Source organism: Anopheles ziemanni, chromosome 3 (assembly GCF_943734765.1).
Source record: "Anopheles ziemanni chromosome 3, idAnoZiCoDA_A2_x.2, whole genome shotgun sequence".
NCBI classification, from domain to species: domain Eukaryota; kingdom Metazoa; phylum Arthropoda; class Insecta; order Diptera; family Culicidae; genus Anopheles; species Anopheles ziemanni.
Genome location: NC_080706.1, coordinates 25,712,562 through 25,730,926, shown reverse-complemented (window position 1 = coordinate 25,730,926; position 18,365 = coordinate 25,712,562). Strand labels below are relative to the sequence as shown.

The window sequence follows — 18,365 nt, the reverse complement described above, 5'->3', positions numbered from 1 at the left end:
CCCCCCCCCCCCCCCTTTCCCTTTTTAGCGTCATTTTGCGAAACATTGAAGAGCTTTCCCAGTCCGAAACAGGTGCTCCCCAAAATAAAAAAATAATAACCCCCGCCTAACGAAGAACAATCGAGAACAAATGAAAAATGATACAATATAGAAATCTGTAATGTTAAGGCTCTAGTTACCCCGTGTATTAACCGCTGTTGTGTGGCGTGCGTTTGGTAAAAGCAAAAACTAGTAATGGTCGTTTTAAAAACGGAAAACCCCAATGATATTCTTTCGGTCACTTTTAGTCATCATATACACGATTGTCACTCTTGGATACTATACAAAACCATACACACACATACTAGTCATTAGCAAGTGTTACACCGTAGATGATCGTGGCTTCTCTTGCTGAATGTAGTACTAGCATAGGTGTAATTGTACTGAACGAAAGAAAAACAATCATTATGGAACATTTCTCGATCCGCTCCAACGATCCTTCCCTTTTGACGAAAACGGCGCCAGATGAAAGCAAACATATCGTGTCCCGGATTATTGTTTTCTACCGAACACAAATCGTCGTCCAGTGTGTGGATGGCGTGTGTTAGAACCACACCGTATGGATGGCGAGTGCTTATGAAGCTGAAGGGTGTTTTATAGATCGAAAACACTGTATCCCACCACCTCACCAGTAGAAACTGCAATCCATCTCCAATACAAAGAACCACCCTTCCGAAAAAAAAAATGTGAACGAAGCAAAAGACAAATAAAGGTATGTGATTTGTGTAAAACTAGATAATTGATTGTTTGTGTTCGGAAATGAAATATACATGCTTTAAAAGCTACCGGTGAATATTATTTTTCATTCGGCGAAAAAGTACCACCACAAACAGCAAGTTTCGGTAACATTATGTTCAATTTATTTGACAATTTAATCCAACTTACAAAAAGATGGTAACATTACACACTTAATGGCTATGTGAAAAACAAATCAAACGATTAGAAAAATAAAAGGAGATTACTGGTAGATCATGCACCAAATCCGCTTCCGAACAGGGAAGACACTCATCTGTAACCTTAGTTGGCTTACATTTTCACGTTAATAAAGAATTCATGTTGTTCGCTCCGTTGTCTAACCGTTTCCGCTTCATTCGCCGCCCAATGCTTCGTCCCGAGCAGATGTTTGCCTCAGCATTCCAATCCAAAGCGTTCATTTAAACAAGATGTACGCGCATTTTCCAACCAAAAACATTGGCGAAGAGTCGAAAAACAAAAAAAAAACAGGGAGAAAAGAAAAAAAACCGGCACAATCGTTGTCGATATCGCGAACGGCGCGGGAAGGAAATGGTATAAGTAAACAAATGATTTTAAAGATGAAGGAATCGAAAACAAACGGGGGAGCAAAATGAAAAAAAAACAGAAGTAGAAACATTTTCCATGATCAGTCTTTGACACGCGCCTTGCCGATTCGGGCAGAACGAACACCGGATGAAAATGATGTTGATGAAGATGATGACGATGGTGATGTTGATGTGAACCCGGCGTCGATAATAGGCGGTCCTGCCGACGGACGGCCACGGTAGCGAATTTCCCATTACCTGCTCACTTTCACGTCCATCCATTTTCCACCTGAGGCACCCTTGGCCGACGTTCGTGGTCGTGTGGATCGCGTTCGCTTTCCGTGTCATCCTGGTTCCGGGCTGTGGCCGTGAAAGTATGCGGCCCAGCTGCGTTCCCGCCGGTTTCGGTCGATTTTGGTTTCGCGTCCCGGAGTGTTTCAGCCGCCGTCCACATCCTCCTCCCCACCCGCCGCCCTATCGGGCGTCGCTCTGGGACTGGGGCTTCTGGAAAAACAGCTTCAGCAGCTTAATGACCGGCGCCTCGAACATTAGTGACATTCCGAACGCGATCAAAAACGAGATGACCGCATTGCCGAAGAACGCCGTGATCTGGAAAAAGGGAAAACCCGCGGGGTGAGGTGAAGGAGGCAGAAAAAATGCGTTCACCGAAGAAAGATTAACGGTGGACCACGAAAACAATGGCATAAAAATTCAATCAATTTTCCGGAGTCTTAGGAAGGAAAACAATTGGTGGTGATATTTCTGTTTCGGATGAATGTTTTCTTCCCTTCAATTTTGTGTGTTTGTGTCTGTTTTTTTTTTCCTCCAAGCGATTGATTCAGGCTTATACTTACGATTATGACGTGCTGCAGGTGCATCGGAGCCTCGAGCTGGAACGAGGTGGCCATCATAACGACCGGATGGATCAGGTAGGTGCAGTACGCTAGCCGGCTCAGCGGGAAAAAGCCCCGGTACGAGAGCAGCCCGTTGACGAATCTCGAGTAGCCCCAGCAGCAGGACAGCGTTATCCACATCAGTGCAAGGCCCCACGCTGGTGTGTGAGTTTGGTCGGTTCGTTTTTCCCGTGCGATGATGGATTTTTCCGAGAAAAATGGATCGAAATCGATTGTGATTCGGTGTGCCGTATTTTCTTTCGTTCGGTTCGGTTTTCTTTTTGCACGCGCAAAAAGCCCCAATGGTTAAAATATTCCGTTATCGATTTCCCACCAGGATAAACATCAGACAACATGCGTACGGCGTTTTTCTAGCAGGCTGTGCTTGGAAGCATTTCGAACGATGCTGGGTAAAGCGTACGAAATATATCCGAGAATTGCAATGACCGACCAAAATAACTTTCAAATTGTACAAATAAACCTGTGATAAAAACGTTTCAATCTCAGCCTAGACATTTTGTAATTAATGTAATGAAAAACGAATGAAATAGTTATTCCTTCTATAGAAATAGTTGGTAAGCTTCTATAATTTAACAATCATAAAAAAATATGAATTTAGTGATTTAAAACGTTCGGTCCGGGTGGACCAAATTATTAATAGTCAGAACAACAATGCAGAAATATTTTGTGCTATTCAAACAGATGCACTTTTAAGTAAGATATTTTTGCAAATTTCGTATGTAAAAATAATTTCAATCGGTTTATTTTTTTTATATTTACTTAGTAATAATAATAATAATAATATCTTACAAATAACGCTCGAAAGTCATTAATGTGTTTTCCACGAAAAATATAATAAATACAAATTCATTGGTTCAATATGAAATGGTAAATCAGTCATGCAAAATTAATGAGCTTGCACATGAATTCATGAGGTGACAAATGAAACAGCGTATTTCTGACACTCAGAACATTTCTCACAATTTCATCCCCTCAATTTCGTTCCACTCGTTGGCAGTTGAAAATGTAATAAAAAATTGTTTCCAGCGAAACAGACGAATTTCCCTACCCGTTCAATCAACGGCGTCGGATGAACCGAGCGCGACCGTGATCACTTCAAACACGAGCGAAACAATCGAAAATTTTTGAGGGCAACGAAAAATTAATCTATCTCTTTGTGTTTCTTATCAAACTAGCAATAACTTGTGGAGATGGAAGGGGAGGGGGAAAACCGAAACACCTTAATTAACCAATTCCGAGGCACAAAAGTTCCACCATTTCCAACGGAAAACTAAACCCGCCAACACTGGGTCACGTTCAATTACGACGATGTCAATGGAAAAAGGAAAAGTTGATGAAGCAAGCAATCCCGCGGCCCGGGGGTTTACCATTGGGATGTGATTTTTCCATGACCGGATCGGATGTTTTCCGCATTTCAGAGACGAAGTGACCGGGCATTACCATTCGTATATTTTTTGCTTTTTGTTTGTTTGTCGTCTCGAAAGCTTTTTTCCGACTTACAGTTCGAGAGTGTGATGTCGTTTGTCGGTAAAAAAAGGAAAGAAGCGAAAAAACTTGTGACACAAATTCAGGTAGCTCTGTCGGGAAAACCTTTGCTGAAGCTCGAGTTTCTATTGGTTTCCTGGACGGAATCATGAGTGGGTGTGTATGTGTGTGTGTGTGCGTGACCATTTCGATTGCATGGTGGCAACGACAGTGGAAAGGAAAGCCGGAAAATTGTCTCGTGCTGAAGTTGAGCATCGGTCGGAAAAGTTTGCTGGTCCGAAAATGTGCTGCTTTCATTGATCGAGAAGTGCGGTACGAGAATCAAAGCCTTAGAAATAGAAAATGGTATCCACTGGGAACGAGAGATGTGTGTATGGTTTCGCTACAGGAATTCATTTGCAGGAATATGAAAACTTTATGAATTTCGTCAACAACAAAGCAGCAGGGTTCACGGTTTCAACTTCACAACGACCTTTTCAATCTTTTAATAAAAGTATGTTGTTGCGAATCCATCCTTCGGAAACGCTCCAGTGTCACATTTTCTCCTTTTCTCTACCTCTCATAGCCATCAAGGATATTAATAATAAAAATGGTGCTTTGTAGTTGCTACACCATGGAGGAAAAAATAAAAATGACCATCGGGCAAACTTGTTCAGAAAATCTAGAGCAGACTTATCCACTCGGGAGTCGGGAAAAGATACAAAAAGTAACTCACTCGAAGTATGAAGTTTTTTTTTTTACCGCATACACATATCTTTTTCAAACTGTCGAGAATGAAAGTCACCCCCCGTCCAACCCCAACGCACCACACCATCCGGCCACACTCTACCACCCTCGAGACGTCGTGAGATCGAAAGAAAAAGATCCCAACCGTGCAGTCCAACGAATTTTGACGAATCAAATCGAGCGGAAACGGAACGAAGATTCACTTTTTTCTATCACGTGTCTCTCGATGGTTCCTCCTTCCGCCCAGTTGCCCCTCTTCGAACGTCCCACCCCTTCCCGAACATTGGCACTTTTCCAACCTCATCATCTTAATTCGTCGGTTCCCGAGGTGTACAATTTTGAGCAGCACTTCAATTAGTTTTTCGTTGCTGCCCCGAAGGCCAGCCAGTAATGTCAGCTCTGCTGGCTCGCGCTTGCGGTGGCACGGGAAGTGGTGAGAATAGTGAGCATTTAAATCCCTAACACCTCGCCGGAAACCGAGGTGGGGCAAAGTGAATCGAACAAAATAATAGAAGAAAAAACCACCAAATTCCCAAATTGGAAACTCTTCCCTTTGGCAACGCAAGGCGGAAAAAAGAAAGAAAAAGTTCAAATGAAGTTACAGAGGAAATTCAAAATCGACTCCTCGACGACTCCTAATATGAACGAAGCGAGAGAAAAAAAACCCTCTTCCCGGGACCGAACCATCAAACGAAACGGATAAAAGGTCCACTCGGTCCGGATGCACTTCGGCGAAGTTGGAAGCTTTTCCATTTCTTTCCTCGTGCTAGTCCACTCTCTCTCTCCACATCTCCTTCTCTTCTACCCTGTCATGCTTTTCTGTATGCTGATCCCGAAATAGTGTCAACAGGTCCCGCTCGTGTCCGCCGTCTTGAAGTTTGGAAGACGAGAAAACTAAAGGAATGTTGGCTTCTAACGTCTTTTCGGAAGTGATATTAGTTTCTCCCTCTCGATCGTTGGCTAAAGCTTTCTTGCCTCGTTTTCCTTTCGGAGACGCTACCGGACAGAGAGTAATTTCTAATTTTTGTTCAGACACTTTTACCTTCCCCCCACCTCCTCCTTCTACTCCTCCCTCAGAGAAGACAAACGCACGTTTGAAGTGCAAATTATCATCATTTGTATCGCCACTCAAGTTCACCTGAACCGTCGGATTGTCTACCGGGCGTCTCTGTTCTCTTGGACGATGCGATGAGTGGCTACACGAGGTACGGTTTCGCGTTCCCTTCCCCTCTCCCTCCCCCCAAACCCACCTCGCCGTTAAAACCACTGGATAACCTCCCCCTCCCCCTTCTCGTTACCAATCCATGGAACGTGCAGCAGCCATAATCCAGCAGCCCGCTCCGGCACCCATTATTCGTGGGACGAAATTTGCATCCGAATGGAAACGGTAAACGCTGGGAGTGATTCGTTAGAACGCGCCGTGGAAAGTGCGCCCAGGCGATCCCGCTTTCACTCGCACTCCGAGGCTGTCCGGGGGTGGTTTGTATGCTCAATAAACTTTGGCGTATCTTTCGCCGTGCGGGGGGAAGCTGTTATTCTTGTCACGTGGCCAGAGGAACCGAAGAATCTCTTGTCAATTGCCATAACTTTCTCCTCGCCCGGGAACGTTTGCGACCCGGCAGCGAGTGTTGTTCCTGATTAGGGCAGGGCAAAACTTTGTGGAATGTTGATCTACAATGTTTAATCCACGCGGTTCTACAATGTACCAGGGGGTGGTCGGAACTTGGTACCACCTCGAGAACATTAAATTCAATTACAAGAACCGTTCTTTACGAGTGCGCTTGGGTGTAAGCGATTTTTGGCTAGATTAACACCTGCCTCCAAGCAGAGATAATCTTTTTCGCACGACACGTTCGGGACATCAAGAGACGACCAACTAATCGTCCATCATGTTTTACCCAAAAGGAGCTCCAACTACGTTCTACGAGATGGTGGAGGTGCAACGCTCATGTAATCCCCCGTGACATCCAACGGCTCCAGTGAAACTCGTCCGAACGACGCTGCGTTGACGCTGCGAGCAATAAATCTCACCGTAAAATATCGTTTCATCCCACCTGATGAAATGAATAATTTAAAATACAAGCTTTACGCCGCTGGCGGTGGCGTGTAAACGAACATAGGACGAAAAATAACCCATCATCACGACTCAACCCCATTACGAAGCTCCCCGTACGTGGGGGCAATTAATTCGGGGTGGAGTCTTTAATGTTAATTTCACACAGCATAAACATGGGCGTTAAAAATAGCCATGTAAATCATGGATGGTTTGTTTGATAGATCAATATTTGTGAACAAACCTACAGAGTGATTAATTTATGAGGCTTTTTTTCAGAAAAAAAAGCCTCGAACAAACAAAGTTTATTTGAAGTACAAACTGCACTCTATTATCGTAATTAGTCATGTGAGTTTATCAGAATCAAAATTGAATGCACCACCATTAAGCCTTACAACCATTAAGCTTTATAACCATTCAACCAATGGTCAAATAACGTTGGTGTCCATCAATCAAGAGCTTAGGGATGTTTCAGTTAAATGACAAAATATACCATCAATTACATTAATTTGTTTATGATCAAATGATTCGATTGAAACGTAAATATCCATGTTGATTTGCAAACATTTTTGCATACACTTTACTTTACAACTCTATTCGGCATTTTTATCATCAAGCACACCCTTGAACGCGAATGAATATCTGAGGTTTATTTATAGAGATTTTAAAAAGTTTTAAACAGGAAGTTTGAAGGATTTGGAAAGTGCTGACACCAACGGAGCAGCTAATAAAAAAAAGATTCTCAAGTCTCGCTATATCTAGAATTTTGATGTATAATTAGCCATAAATAGATGCAATCTTTGTCGTGTACCAACTCAAAGCACAATAAACTCTTCAAGGCCAAACGTTGAAGAAACAAAAAGGCGGTTGAAAATCCAATAAAATCGGGATAAAGGGATTGTCCCAACCGACCGATCTTAGCACAACAATCCGGTGGAGAAATTCCTACCGATTCAGTCCATCACGCTCCGTACTTACCCGTGTGTCCGACGCTGACGTACCAGGCCGTCCAGTGCACACTCAGCTCACCGTTCCAAACGCCGAAAATCAGTGCAATCATCGTACCGGTTGACAGCGTCCACAGCAGCAGCCGGACGGGCGGAACAATCCTCGGACCCGTCGGCCGACGGTACAGGATATATCCCGTTATCATGCCTGAAAAGATTTTTGACAGTTTTTGTTTCCGTTGTTTTGGTTTTGAACTGCAACCGTCCTCCGAACGTCCTCGGTGCGCGGCCTCTGGCAGAAGCGGGTCAAACCCAAACTCACCGACAATGTACGGTCCGATGCGCTGCCACGGTTTGTCGTACAGGATGTCAAACGACTCGAACGGTTCGGCGACCTTGTGGGTGTAGCGGTAGTGCAGCGAGAAGTAGATCGACAGCAGCCACGAGCCGCCGAGGCACAGGAAGAGCAGCCCCACCGCCAGCCGGAAATTTCTACCGAGAAATGGCGGACCCCGAAAGGGAGAGAAAGCGGACGGTAAACAAAACAATCGAAATCCAGCTGAAAAGGTGCTTGAAGTAAGTGGAGCAGCAAGTATCGCGAGGCACGCCTGTCCCGTGCGATGAAGAGCTGTCCGAGCTGGAGGCAGTGGCAGATCGGCCCAAAAATAGACACATCATGCCTCTTGACGGTACCTAACCTAAAAAATAAACTCCCCAACAAACCCCAACCTGAACCCCGGGAAGCTGAAAGTAGGAGCCGCGGTCCTTACCGGGAGGAAATCATCAGCAGCACGATGGCGATGACGTAGAACTGCATATCGTTCGCCAGGTACCAGGACCAGATCATGCACATCTCGGTGAACGGGTACCAGTTGTTGACGTACAGAACGTTCCGCCACCAGAACCGATCGCACGTAATGTGATCGATAATGCCGGGCGTGAACACGGACCGATCGTACGTCCACCTAGGATTTGGGGGGAGAAATGACGGAGAGAGATTATAACGGAGACGGAGACCTTCCGCGAGGGACTTGGGATTGTCTTTAGACTCAAATCCAAACCCGTCGAATGCGGACACTCGGTACGGTGTTCCGGACAGAGTTGTTTAGCATTTCTCTTTTGGATCGGGGATTTAGGTATCCCCACGGTAGGATTAAGACATTTCGAAATGAATAATATCGTTGCGAACGTGAAGGAAAGGTGTCCAGAAATAGACCAAAATTACGGCTGAAGGTTGAACGGGTCAGAAATAGGACCGAAAGGCCCGAAACCTACTTCAGGATGAGCTCGTTCGACACTATCGTGAACAAGTAGACCGGAGTCAGCCGCAGGTAACGGTACAAGATCGAAAGGCCAACCTTGCGCGAGGCTGCCCCGAGGCTCCCCGTAGCACCTGTTGCCGCACGCTGCGTTGTAGCGTTAGGGTTGGCCGCCTCGTTCGGCAGGTCGTGCCCACCGTCCGGTGGCGTTTTGGAGACCGGTTGGCCCCCTTTGGCGACCGACTTCAGGTAGAGATACACGATCAGCAGCCCACTGATGAAGAAGAATGTGTCGACCGAGAAGCTCGCATTACCGACGAGCTGATACAGGAACGACCTTTCGGCTATCTTGCGCCCAAACTGTAATTATCAAAGACGCACCATCAATGCACTGCCATCTATGGCGAGGAGAGCTGAGGAATGTCTTACTTACCCGATTTTCCGACACGGCAAACAGCTGCAGGTAGGTGTGCACCAGCACGGTCCACAGTAGCGAGTAGAGCCGCAGTCCATGGACGCAAGTCAGCGAGTCCTGGAGACAGAGAGGCAACGAAATGGGGTCAACACGGGAGCCCGTTTCGAAACTAAACCACATCAAATCGCACCCAATCTATTATTAAACCGGACCGATGGAAACTCCTAAAATGGTCTTATCAAATCGTCCCCGGGATCAAACGAAAACCTACCCGTCGAGGTAGTCGTTGTGCAGTCGAGCGATGACTTTCCGTTTGGAAAGATGTAATTTGTGAAGGAAACCTTATCACAGCCAGTCCATCGGCTGGACGTGCACGGGCGGGATGGTAATAATCTAGAGAAAATCGACCAAAGCGCATGGTTCGGGAGAAGGGAGGGGAAAAAACCCCCGCAGAACCATGATGGAACAACGGACTCCATTTGTACCAGGAGGAAGTCGCATGCCATTAGTCACCGATGGCCACCAAAGACAGTGCTTTGATGTTGGACTCGTTTTCCGATTGAGTTGGGGCGGAAAATTAATGGTACAACTTTACTCAAACATCGGCAAATGGAACTTTCTTCGTTCGGGAGTTGTGCTTCGACAGTATGATTGAAATATTCCACCAACCCGGAAGGTGGACCGACGGAAATCTGTGTTGGAACAAACCCTACTGGCCTGAGGAAGACGTTCCGTGTCGGGTGGTCTTCCATCAAACAAATAAATAAACCATCCGAAGCACCCCCAAGTCGGACATTAACCGCAGAAGTTCGGTTGCAAAGTCCATTACAATAAAATTACCCGCCCTATGGTGTGCGTGGAAAGGCCAGACGCCAATCCACGAGAGGTGTCAGCATCGATTCCACTGCCATTCGGTGCCTAAAAGCCTGTCCATTTCGATCGGCACCGTTCCGTTTACGATCGATTGCAGCGGAGAGAAGATTTCATTTGCCGGGCTTTGCACCTCATACTCATCGGTGATACGTACCTCGCCGGCCTGTTCTACCGACAGGATCGAAGCCGCATTCGGTCCGACGTCGAAGCATCCCAGGATGTCCTTCATGGTGACTGAAAGAAGACCATGAATTATTGGAAACGTGAGGCACGCGATGAATGGGGTGTTTGGAGGATGAGCATGGGAAGAAACCTTCCGGTGTCCCGGTGTGTTTTTCGGTGCAAAGTAACGTCATTTTACGGCAACCTTTCTCTTCGGGAGCAGGTGCACAGTGGTGTTCATGTGGTTAGCATGGTTAGCGCAGGCAAATTAAAAAATTGTTAGTGTTTCGTTTCATAATACGTTGTCTCTTTTCGGTTTATGAAATATGTCATTGTTTTCGTTGCATATTAAACTACAATAGTATGTTAGTTTCCCTGTGTTAAAATCACAGATACTTGATCGAAACTCGCCATGGTGTTAGCCAAAAATGAACCTAGTCCGAATACAACAAAACAGCGCAGCCATACTACATGTATTTTTGGAAGACATTTTTAAACACCGAAAGCCATGGAAAATATTCAGTAACTCAAAAATCTTGTGCCACAAATACTGCCATATCTCATGGCAATGGCATGGACTTTCAAAGTAACAAGCATTTTGTATTCATGGAAAATGCATTTGCAGAGCAGCAATTCATCGAATTTAAAATTGTTGGAAAATGCCGGCAACATATATTTGACACAGAATTGATGTAAGTATAATTGGATACGATTTAAAAAAAAAATCTGACAGATGGGATAAATAATGTATTACTGCGAATAAAAACATGTTGAAATTCATTTTACATTCACATTCAAGAAATAAAAACCAGCTAAAGACGAGAACACCATAGGAAATTCTGCGACCAACACTCCTGATAACACCACTGTACATCCAATCACCGGATCGATTGGTCTCCAGTTGAAGTAACAGCACTTACATCGTGTCCCTTTGCGGTCCTTGTACAGCCCTCCTGCAGTCTGCTGGCCAGGCATCTGCTGCTGCTGCTGCTGCTGTTGCCCATTCCCCGACACGTTGTTATTACTTTCCACGTTGATTTTGTGCATCTCGAGCGCATCGCCAGCCCGGTCCAGCTTGAGGTGATGTCCATCGGCCACCTTCCAGCCGGCGCCCTTCTTCCCACCCGTCCGGCTCAGCTGCCGTTCCGCGGCCTTCCGCTCGCCAAGCTGCGAGCCGGCACCGCAGGAGGCGTACGCTATGAGCGTACACAGCACCGCCACGACCGTGCTGAAAATAGCCAACTTAATTATTAATGAAATTTATTACGCCTTTCGCACGGCACCAGGGCAGTGCCTTGGCCGGGCGCCGTTCCGTGGCGGACGCTCGCGAAGATTAAACCGCCCATTGTAGTCGTGGGGTCGAAGGGCAAAAAGCAAAACACTTACACCAAGCCGAACACTTTCGGATCTGCCCAAGGATTATAGCTTCCGGGGACGGGACGCACGTGCAGCACGGTCAGGCCGCCGGCCGTCGGAGGACTGAATCCTCCACCAGGCAACAACGCCGGCGCCACCACGACCGGTTCCGTGCCGTTGTTGAGCAGGTTCAAAATGGGATCGCTTCGCAGCAGCTCCGTGACGTCCTCGACCGAGCAGGACTTTGGCAGGCACTGGCCGAGCAGGATCGAGCTGGACTGGAGAGGAGAAAGAAAGCCATGTATTAATGGACATTACACACCGGCCATAATGGATTTCGACGTACCTGGGCCGAGAGGAGCCGTTCGAGCTGAACCGACACCTTGGCGACGAAGAAGCGCATCTCGAGCTGACGAGCTCCGGCCGGCATCGGGGTGTGCCGGAGGACGCGGTTCACCTCGTCGCAAAACGTCAACGAGCCCATCCAGAACTCGTTGCCGAAGAAGTACTGACTTCCGTAGCGTCCACTGGAGTCGCTGGCTGCGGAATAAGGAAGAAATGCCGTTAGAACAGTGAGCTGAATTAAGCTGACGGTAGTATCCGAAAGTATCGGGAAGGATCCTTTGAAAATATTTGAAGTAAAAACCCAGAGAAAAAGTTAGAACACGAGTTTGTGAGATAGTTCTATTTGTACTATTTGTAGAATAATCTATTTTTACTGCTCCATCATATTGATTAATCTAGAAAAGGATGATATGCTCACAGGCCTTCGAGAAAAATGGAAGCAATCAATCTATTTTTAGATTGCAAATTTGAAAAAGAAAATCCTCCCCGACGGGGAATCGAACCCCGGTCTCCCGCGTGACAGGCGGGGATACTGACCACTATACTATCGAGGACTACATTTATAACTAGATTATAAAGAATCAAAGTACATTTTTACAACCGCTTTGATGGATACAAAACAGAACAAAAATACACTGCATCTGAAATACTGCAAACAAGATCAAAGCATATGACATTGAAGTGCAAAGTAACTGGCTTCCGACGAACTAATGCTAAGCCACTCGTAATAGCACCTCTGACGTGACAATTATTTCATCATTTTTCAATTTACACTCAATTTCATTATCATGTTATCATTATCATCATGTACGGCGTAAAAACAAACCCTTACATGTACGCTCCACCCGGGAGCCCTCGTCGTTAGTCGTGCATTAAAACAACCGTTCAACACCGTGAGCTCAAATTTTCCAGCACGTGTACCACATTTTTTATGTGCCATCCACATTTTTTTATTTTATAGCTCCTTCCACACACCGAGGAGCATGATGTCCGCAAGGGTCGGCAAGCGACCGTACAGCGTGTTCTATTAACCGCCGGCTTGGCAGCAAAGGGCGTCATGCACGGATCCCTCATAACCAACATAACTGTAGTCATGGTCCTCATCGTGTTAAAATAGAAGAAATAAAAAAGGCCGGCTACGTTCAGATTTGAACCGGAGCAAATGAAGCCGAAAGCATAAGCCCCAATCGGACCGCACAAGAACCGATGGAGAAAGAGATGGCCTGGAGAGCAAGGCAAAGCAAAAACAACTCGTTGGCTCGTGGAAAAACAAAGTGCGTACAAATGAAGCGCCACCAGTGCGTAACTGTGCACCGACGATTACCGCTATTAGACTAGACGAGGGGAAAATGCACTAGGAAAAAACGAACAACATTCTCCACTGAGTTTGAGCTGCTGAAACGTGCATTACCGCAGCCTCGACACTTGACACGCACGTACGCACGCACGCACGCATGGTGGCATAAAAGGCAACATCGAAGCACTAAGTTGAGAAGGATGTTCTAACCAACCCGTCAGAACAACTGGGCTCACTAGAAAAAAAAACCCGAAATCCCGGTGCCCAATTTGCCGCACATGAAAGTTGCACAATCAATCGCGCTCTAATTGGCAACGGCAATGGCTTTGTGTGCGCGGATGAAATCATCGTCGCTTCGTCATTAGATTCGCCAGAATCTGTCGGTATTGGCGGAACACGCGGTTGGCCCGTTAGCCGGTAACGTCGGTAAGTTCAAATCAACTCAAATGAACAAAAAGATTATGACAAGCTGAAACAAAAACTAAATTTCTCATTTGCATCGATGAAATGTAGCAAAAAACAATCCGGAAGCAAAGAAATACAAATCTGCAAACATACATCCAGCGTAAGTCGAATGGAGCAGAAGTACTCTTGGCCGGCTTCTGGGAAATGTGGGTTATAATTAAACTCATTACTGGAAAAAGTGACGCATCGTATAACCCACCTACATTTTTGAAAGGTATGAAAAAAAAGTTTTGACTCAATCAATCTATCCAATGAATATGAAGGAGAGGATGCGGAACAAACACCAACAATGTGACTTTGATGAATATCTCGAAGCCACCATATGGATATAGCCACCATAATGGATAATCAATGTTTTAATTGCCATCTAATGTCACAATTTCAATCCGGTATCCGGTAAAAGTGAAAAAGAGTAGACCAATTATAACAATTCATTAGTTCGTAACAATTTATTAATTGCGCCTTAGTTCTACTTTCCAATATGAGATTAAATTGAATAGAACACAAAAACAATGTGATTTCATAGTAATTAGTAAGGTATATTCGTTGAAAAAGGCGTAATTCAAATGTACTGTGGTTTGTGATGGATAAAGTCATACTTGGAAAAGCCACTTAGGGCATTAATCGAGAATTGAGTATGGTTCCCTGGGTGAATTATCAGATTGATAAGATAAAACAGATAAATATGAATAGAATGTTAAATTACAAGGATTTCGAGATAGAAGAACAAGCAACCTTAAAATGTCAAGTAAAAGACTTTCATTTCGAAATTTAATATTAAAAAACTGTTGAACTTGAGTTTATTAGTTTTTCTCTTAATACAAAAAAGAGGTAGGATCTTGCTCAGTTGATGCGATGGACTGTGTTAATTATTACAGCCTACAGGTTATACCTTACCGATTTTATCCCTTTGCCATCGTTCTGCTGTAATAACGCTTTAGGTAGGCTCATTATGCCCTGATTGCTCCTAACTAGAATCATATTTTGCTTGCCGTTCGTAAAGCGACTCGTAACAAAAATACAGTTTTTCTATAGAATTGTATTCTTTACCCATCTTCAATCTTCACAACGAAGTGAATAGGAAAACAAGCTAAGAATTAATTCATGGGAACTTTCATCGACCATACCGAAGATGATTACCTCCCAGGGCAATGAATATCCCTATCCATTGTTAACGCTTCATCGATCATTTTGTGAGTTGCTTTTCCTTTTTAGCCTTCCAGCAACGTGAGGCGCTGTTTTGTCGTGCGAAAAACCGGACCGAGACATAAGAGCTAGAAGAGAACCGTTCGCAAAACGACCTTGATTGACACGCGACGAGGTTGGGAAACGGGAGTAAGGTGAAATTCATAATAACTCATTCCATAATTATCCCTCGTTAGTTCGTTCTTGTTCATCCTGCCGACGTTCCCGCCTGACGCGATACGCGAGCTCCACCACGGTGCACCTGTTTGATGGATCGGTGGCCATTTTGGTTGGTGGTTCAAAATAAATGCCCTTGCTATGGATAGCTCAATAATGGCCGCACAATGCGAGCTCGCGAGGCAGCCAATCCAAGGACCTGTGGAAATGGCATGAGGAGCACGAGGTGGGGAGATCGGGTTGCAATTTCAATTGACTGCACTTTTGCAATGTCCTCCACCTCATCCCCCTCTTTGCACGTGCCCGCACCGCAACACCTTGATCAGTGCAATCAATCATAGGGTTGTGGGCCCTTTCGCACACCTTTTCACCAGGTCCGTCGACGCAGTTGGCCGTCCGGGGGAGGGGGGTTGGCTAAACATAATAAATTGACCACATAATGGTGTGGGCTCCCTTCACCACTCCGGGCATGCCGTCCGAAGGCGCCATTTCACCATTGCCTGGGTTCATATGTGCGTGGGTACTCTAGCCTCGCACTGATAGTAGGGTTATGAAACGTGCGCAAGGGCAAAAGGTCCAGCACTGGAATGACCAAAGATGGAAGGGTAGAACCTGCCCGGTCAGGCCAATTAGATGGATTTACCAATTTTCACGGCACTCAATCGGTTGATTTCAATGTGGTCAATGATCAATCGGACTTACTCCATCATGCCAGTTGGTGATAGTACCAGACCCCTTGCAATGGAAATTACAGAAAGCAGATCATTGCCTTGCCGTCCCCGATGGTTGCGTAATGGCCTACCTTTCAATGCCCAGGCTCGCTGGTGGCGTAAATCTCGCAGATAGAGACCAAGGTGACCCGCACACTGCTCCCCGATGCGCGCCTTCAGCTCGAGGATGTTCCAGTTGCCGTGATCGAAGAGGTTGGTGAACAGCTGGAACGGGGTTTCGTGACCACCGCCCGGCAGCTCGTAGAATGTCCGACCAAGCGCGTGTCCCTCAACGTACGCCACCGACGCACTGCTACCCTCAGCCGCCAGCTCCAACGGTGCCGATCTCGCACGGTTTCCGGCCCGCGTCCAGGCCGGTTTTCGGTCCGCGTCCGGGACGGCCGTTTCCGGGTAGGACTTTTTCGCCTTCCGTTTCGGCACCCGGAACACATTGTCGGTGTACTTGTAGACGGGTGGACCGGCACTGCGCACCGAGCTCGTCTCGTAGCTGGGCAACACCAGCTCCCCCGTGTGGCCCGTCTCCGTCCCGACCCCGTCCTTCCCTGCCGTTCCCTCGGTGGGACTCAAAGTCCGGTCCGGCAGCACAGCATCAGTACCCTCGACGATCGTCGTATCGTCATCGCGCCTTGCTGCACTTTTATGATCTCCTGCTGCAGCGAACTCAACAACCGATTGCGTGTCGGGTGTTACGTAAGCCGTCGGTCTGTCACCGCTCCGGCCAGGAGTGGAGTGGAGTTTTGTTTGCCAATCCGGAAACGGCAAACCGGCAACGGGCTCCGTTCGCTGGCCGTACGTCGACGACGATGGCAACGTCAGGAGCAGCACGAAACCGAACCACTTGGGAAAGCTTCTACCCGCTTTCCGTCCGCCTGCCTGCCGGTCACGTAACCGTGCGATGGTCGGGCTGGCAAACATTGCACCGGAGAGGTTGTACGGAAATTCGCGACGAACTGACTAGGACTGTGAAGACTACGCACGGGAGTACTAGCGATAGTCTACGAGTTGCAAACCGGTTTGCAAACAGACACGATTTATTTGGAACTACTGAAACATGTTGGAGGCACACGCAGTGGTCGTTCGATATTTCTCACTGCGATCACTTGAGAACCACTTATAGACACACAGATTTCAAGCGATCACGAATAGTTTTACAAGACTAACAACACTCAACTAACATAGCACAGCTTTTTACAAAGATATCTGTTCCACTACAAGAACCTTAACCTAGCAAGGGGGATCACTACAAGTGAGCAGATTTAAGAACCACTGGAAGCCTTCTCTTCACCGTAAAAACTTTCCCACTTAGGTAGTACTAGGGCCGTTCTGGAAGTAGCTGGCGATCCTGATCGCCACGGATCTGCACACTGCACAGAATCGACGCGCTTTGCCGTTCACCATTTGGCCTCCGAAGCTGGGCCGGGTCTAGCGGGGTGTCCTGTTCGAGTGAAAGTGATTCCAAGACTGCATCGGCCCGGTGCAACCGTGGCGAGATCAACCCTCCCCTCCCCTCTGCGGCACTGGTCAACCAGAGCCAGCGTCGGGAACGTCGATGGTGGTGGTCGATGGCTAATGTCTAATGCCATTTTCTGCCGCAACTCCACGCGGTTGCACTCTGCAGGCTCCAGCCAGGTGGAAGGGAGTTTGTTGTTTACCCTGCCAGCCTGCACTTGGCGGCTTACGTGTAGGCACATACTGTTTTTGCTGCCACCACTTTTCGCGATGTTTTTCCTTTCATTCCTTTTTTCCAATGCACTGGGTAGTAGTTTCTTGCCCAGGGTAGGGTCTACCGGGTCAGGCGGTGGCCAGTGCACAACGGCGTGCCTGCGTGTTGCAGGAACGTTTCGTGCCACGGTGCAACTGCACGAATGCATGCTTACGCCTTTCCCTCTCTTTCTCGATGATGATCTAACGCCACTCTGCTGGCTTCTGGCGAGGGCTTAGTGGTACTGCGTGGGTCGTGCCTTTTTCTTGAGCTTCTTGAAGTGAGCGCATAAATGCAGATGCAGCGATGCTTTTGATATTGTAACACGTGTTATTTTCTGCCGCACACAGCGCTGGAGTTTATAATTATCGGGCTCGTGCGAAACGTTGTGACATGTATTTATGAAGTCACTTTATTTATGCGCCGGGAGATGAAAAAACCAAACTGTTTGGGAATGACACATCCGCCTCTGTGTGGAGGAAATATGTTGGAACTAAGCAGGTGGTGTAACGTAATGAGCTTATGTACTCATTTGCATACAGAGTTCGTTCATATAAAAGGACAATTTCACAATCCCCAAACGACAGCAATAAAAACGGAATATGTTTTCGTTTTCCTGGCTCCCATTTTGAAATTTAAAAAATCCTAAGTAACTCAAGAATTTTTATCAAAAACGATTTAAACATCTGCAACCACCGTCAGAAATACTTAGCGGATCCAAACCTAATGTCCTAATAAATATTAACTAAGTTTAACATTATATCCTGAGATAATCCAGGAAATAAGATCCAGATCCAGATAATATCCAGATTTATTCAGTGTGGCAAAGTTCCACCTTAATCCACTCAAAACTGTACGTATTCTGTATCCCCAACGCACACATGATTAATCATCGGTTTTTCATTATGAAATGTATGAGGTGAAATTCTTTCTAAGAAAACAAATTTTTGTTTG

The 18,365-nt window shown here is 46.3% G+C and overlaps 1 protein-coding gene and 1 non-coding gene across 2 annotated transcripts; both read right to left on the bottom strand.

Annotated features, from left to right (window-relative positions):
• Positions 1-1,793: 1,793 nt before the first annotated feature.
• On the bottom strand, positions 1,794-16,624 carry LOC131284410 (O-acyltransferase like protein). Its single transcript, XM_058313264.1, has 12 exons — positions 15,781-16,624; positions 11,856-12,049; positions 11,540-11,787; positions 11,074-11,381; positions 10,146-10,225; positions 9,137-9,235; positions 8,720-9,063; positions 8,215-8,409; positions 7,767-7,936; positions 7,476-7,652; positions 2,174-2,370; positions 1,794-1,928 (listed from the first exon to the last, which is right to left on the bottom strand). Exons 1-12 carry the CDS (start codon positions 16,622-16,624, stop codon positions 1,794-1,796), a joined length of 2,991 nt encoding a protein of 996 aa, XP_058169247.1.
• Positions 12,337-12,408, bottom strand: Trnad-guc (transfer RNA aspartic acid (anticodon GUC)). The gene has a single exon. It is a non-coding gene; the product is annotated as a tRNA-Asp (tRNA).
• Positions 16,625-18,365: the final 1,741 nt, after the last annotated feature.

Excerpts from the sequence above, each read along its gene's own strand:
- LOC131284410 (XM_058313264.1), bottom strand. The coding sequence starts at position 16,624 with ATGTTTGCCAGCCCGACCATCGCACGGTTACGTGACCGGCAGGCAGGC. Across the intron at positions 10,226-11,073 it reads GGACCGCAAAGGGACACGAT|TCACCATGAAGGACATCCTG; the intron begins GTAAGTGCTGTT and ends GTCTTCTTTCAG. Across the intron at positions 7,653-7,766 it reads CATCGGACCGTACATTGTCG|GCATGATAACGGGATATATC; the intron begins GTGAGTTTGGGT and ends AAATCTTTTCAG.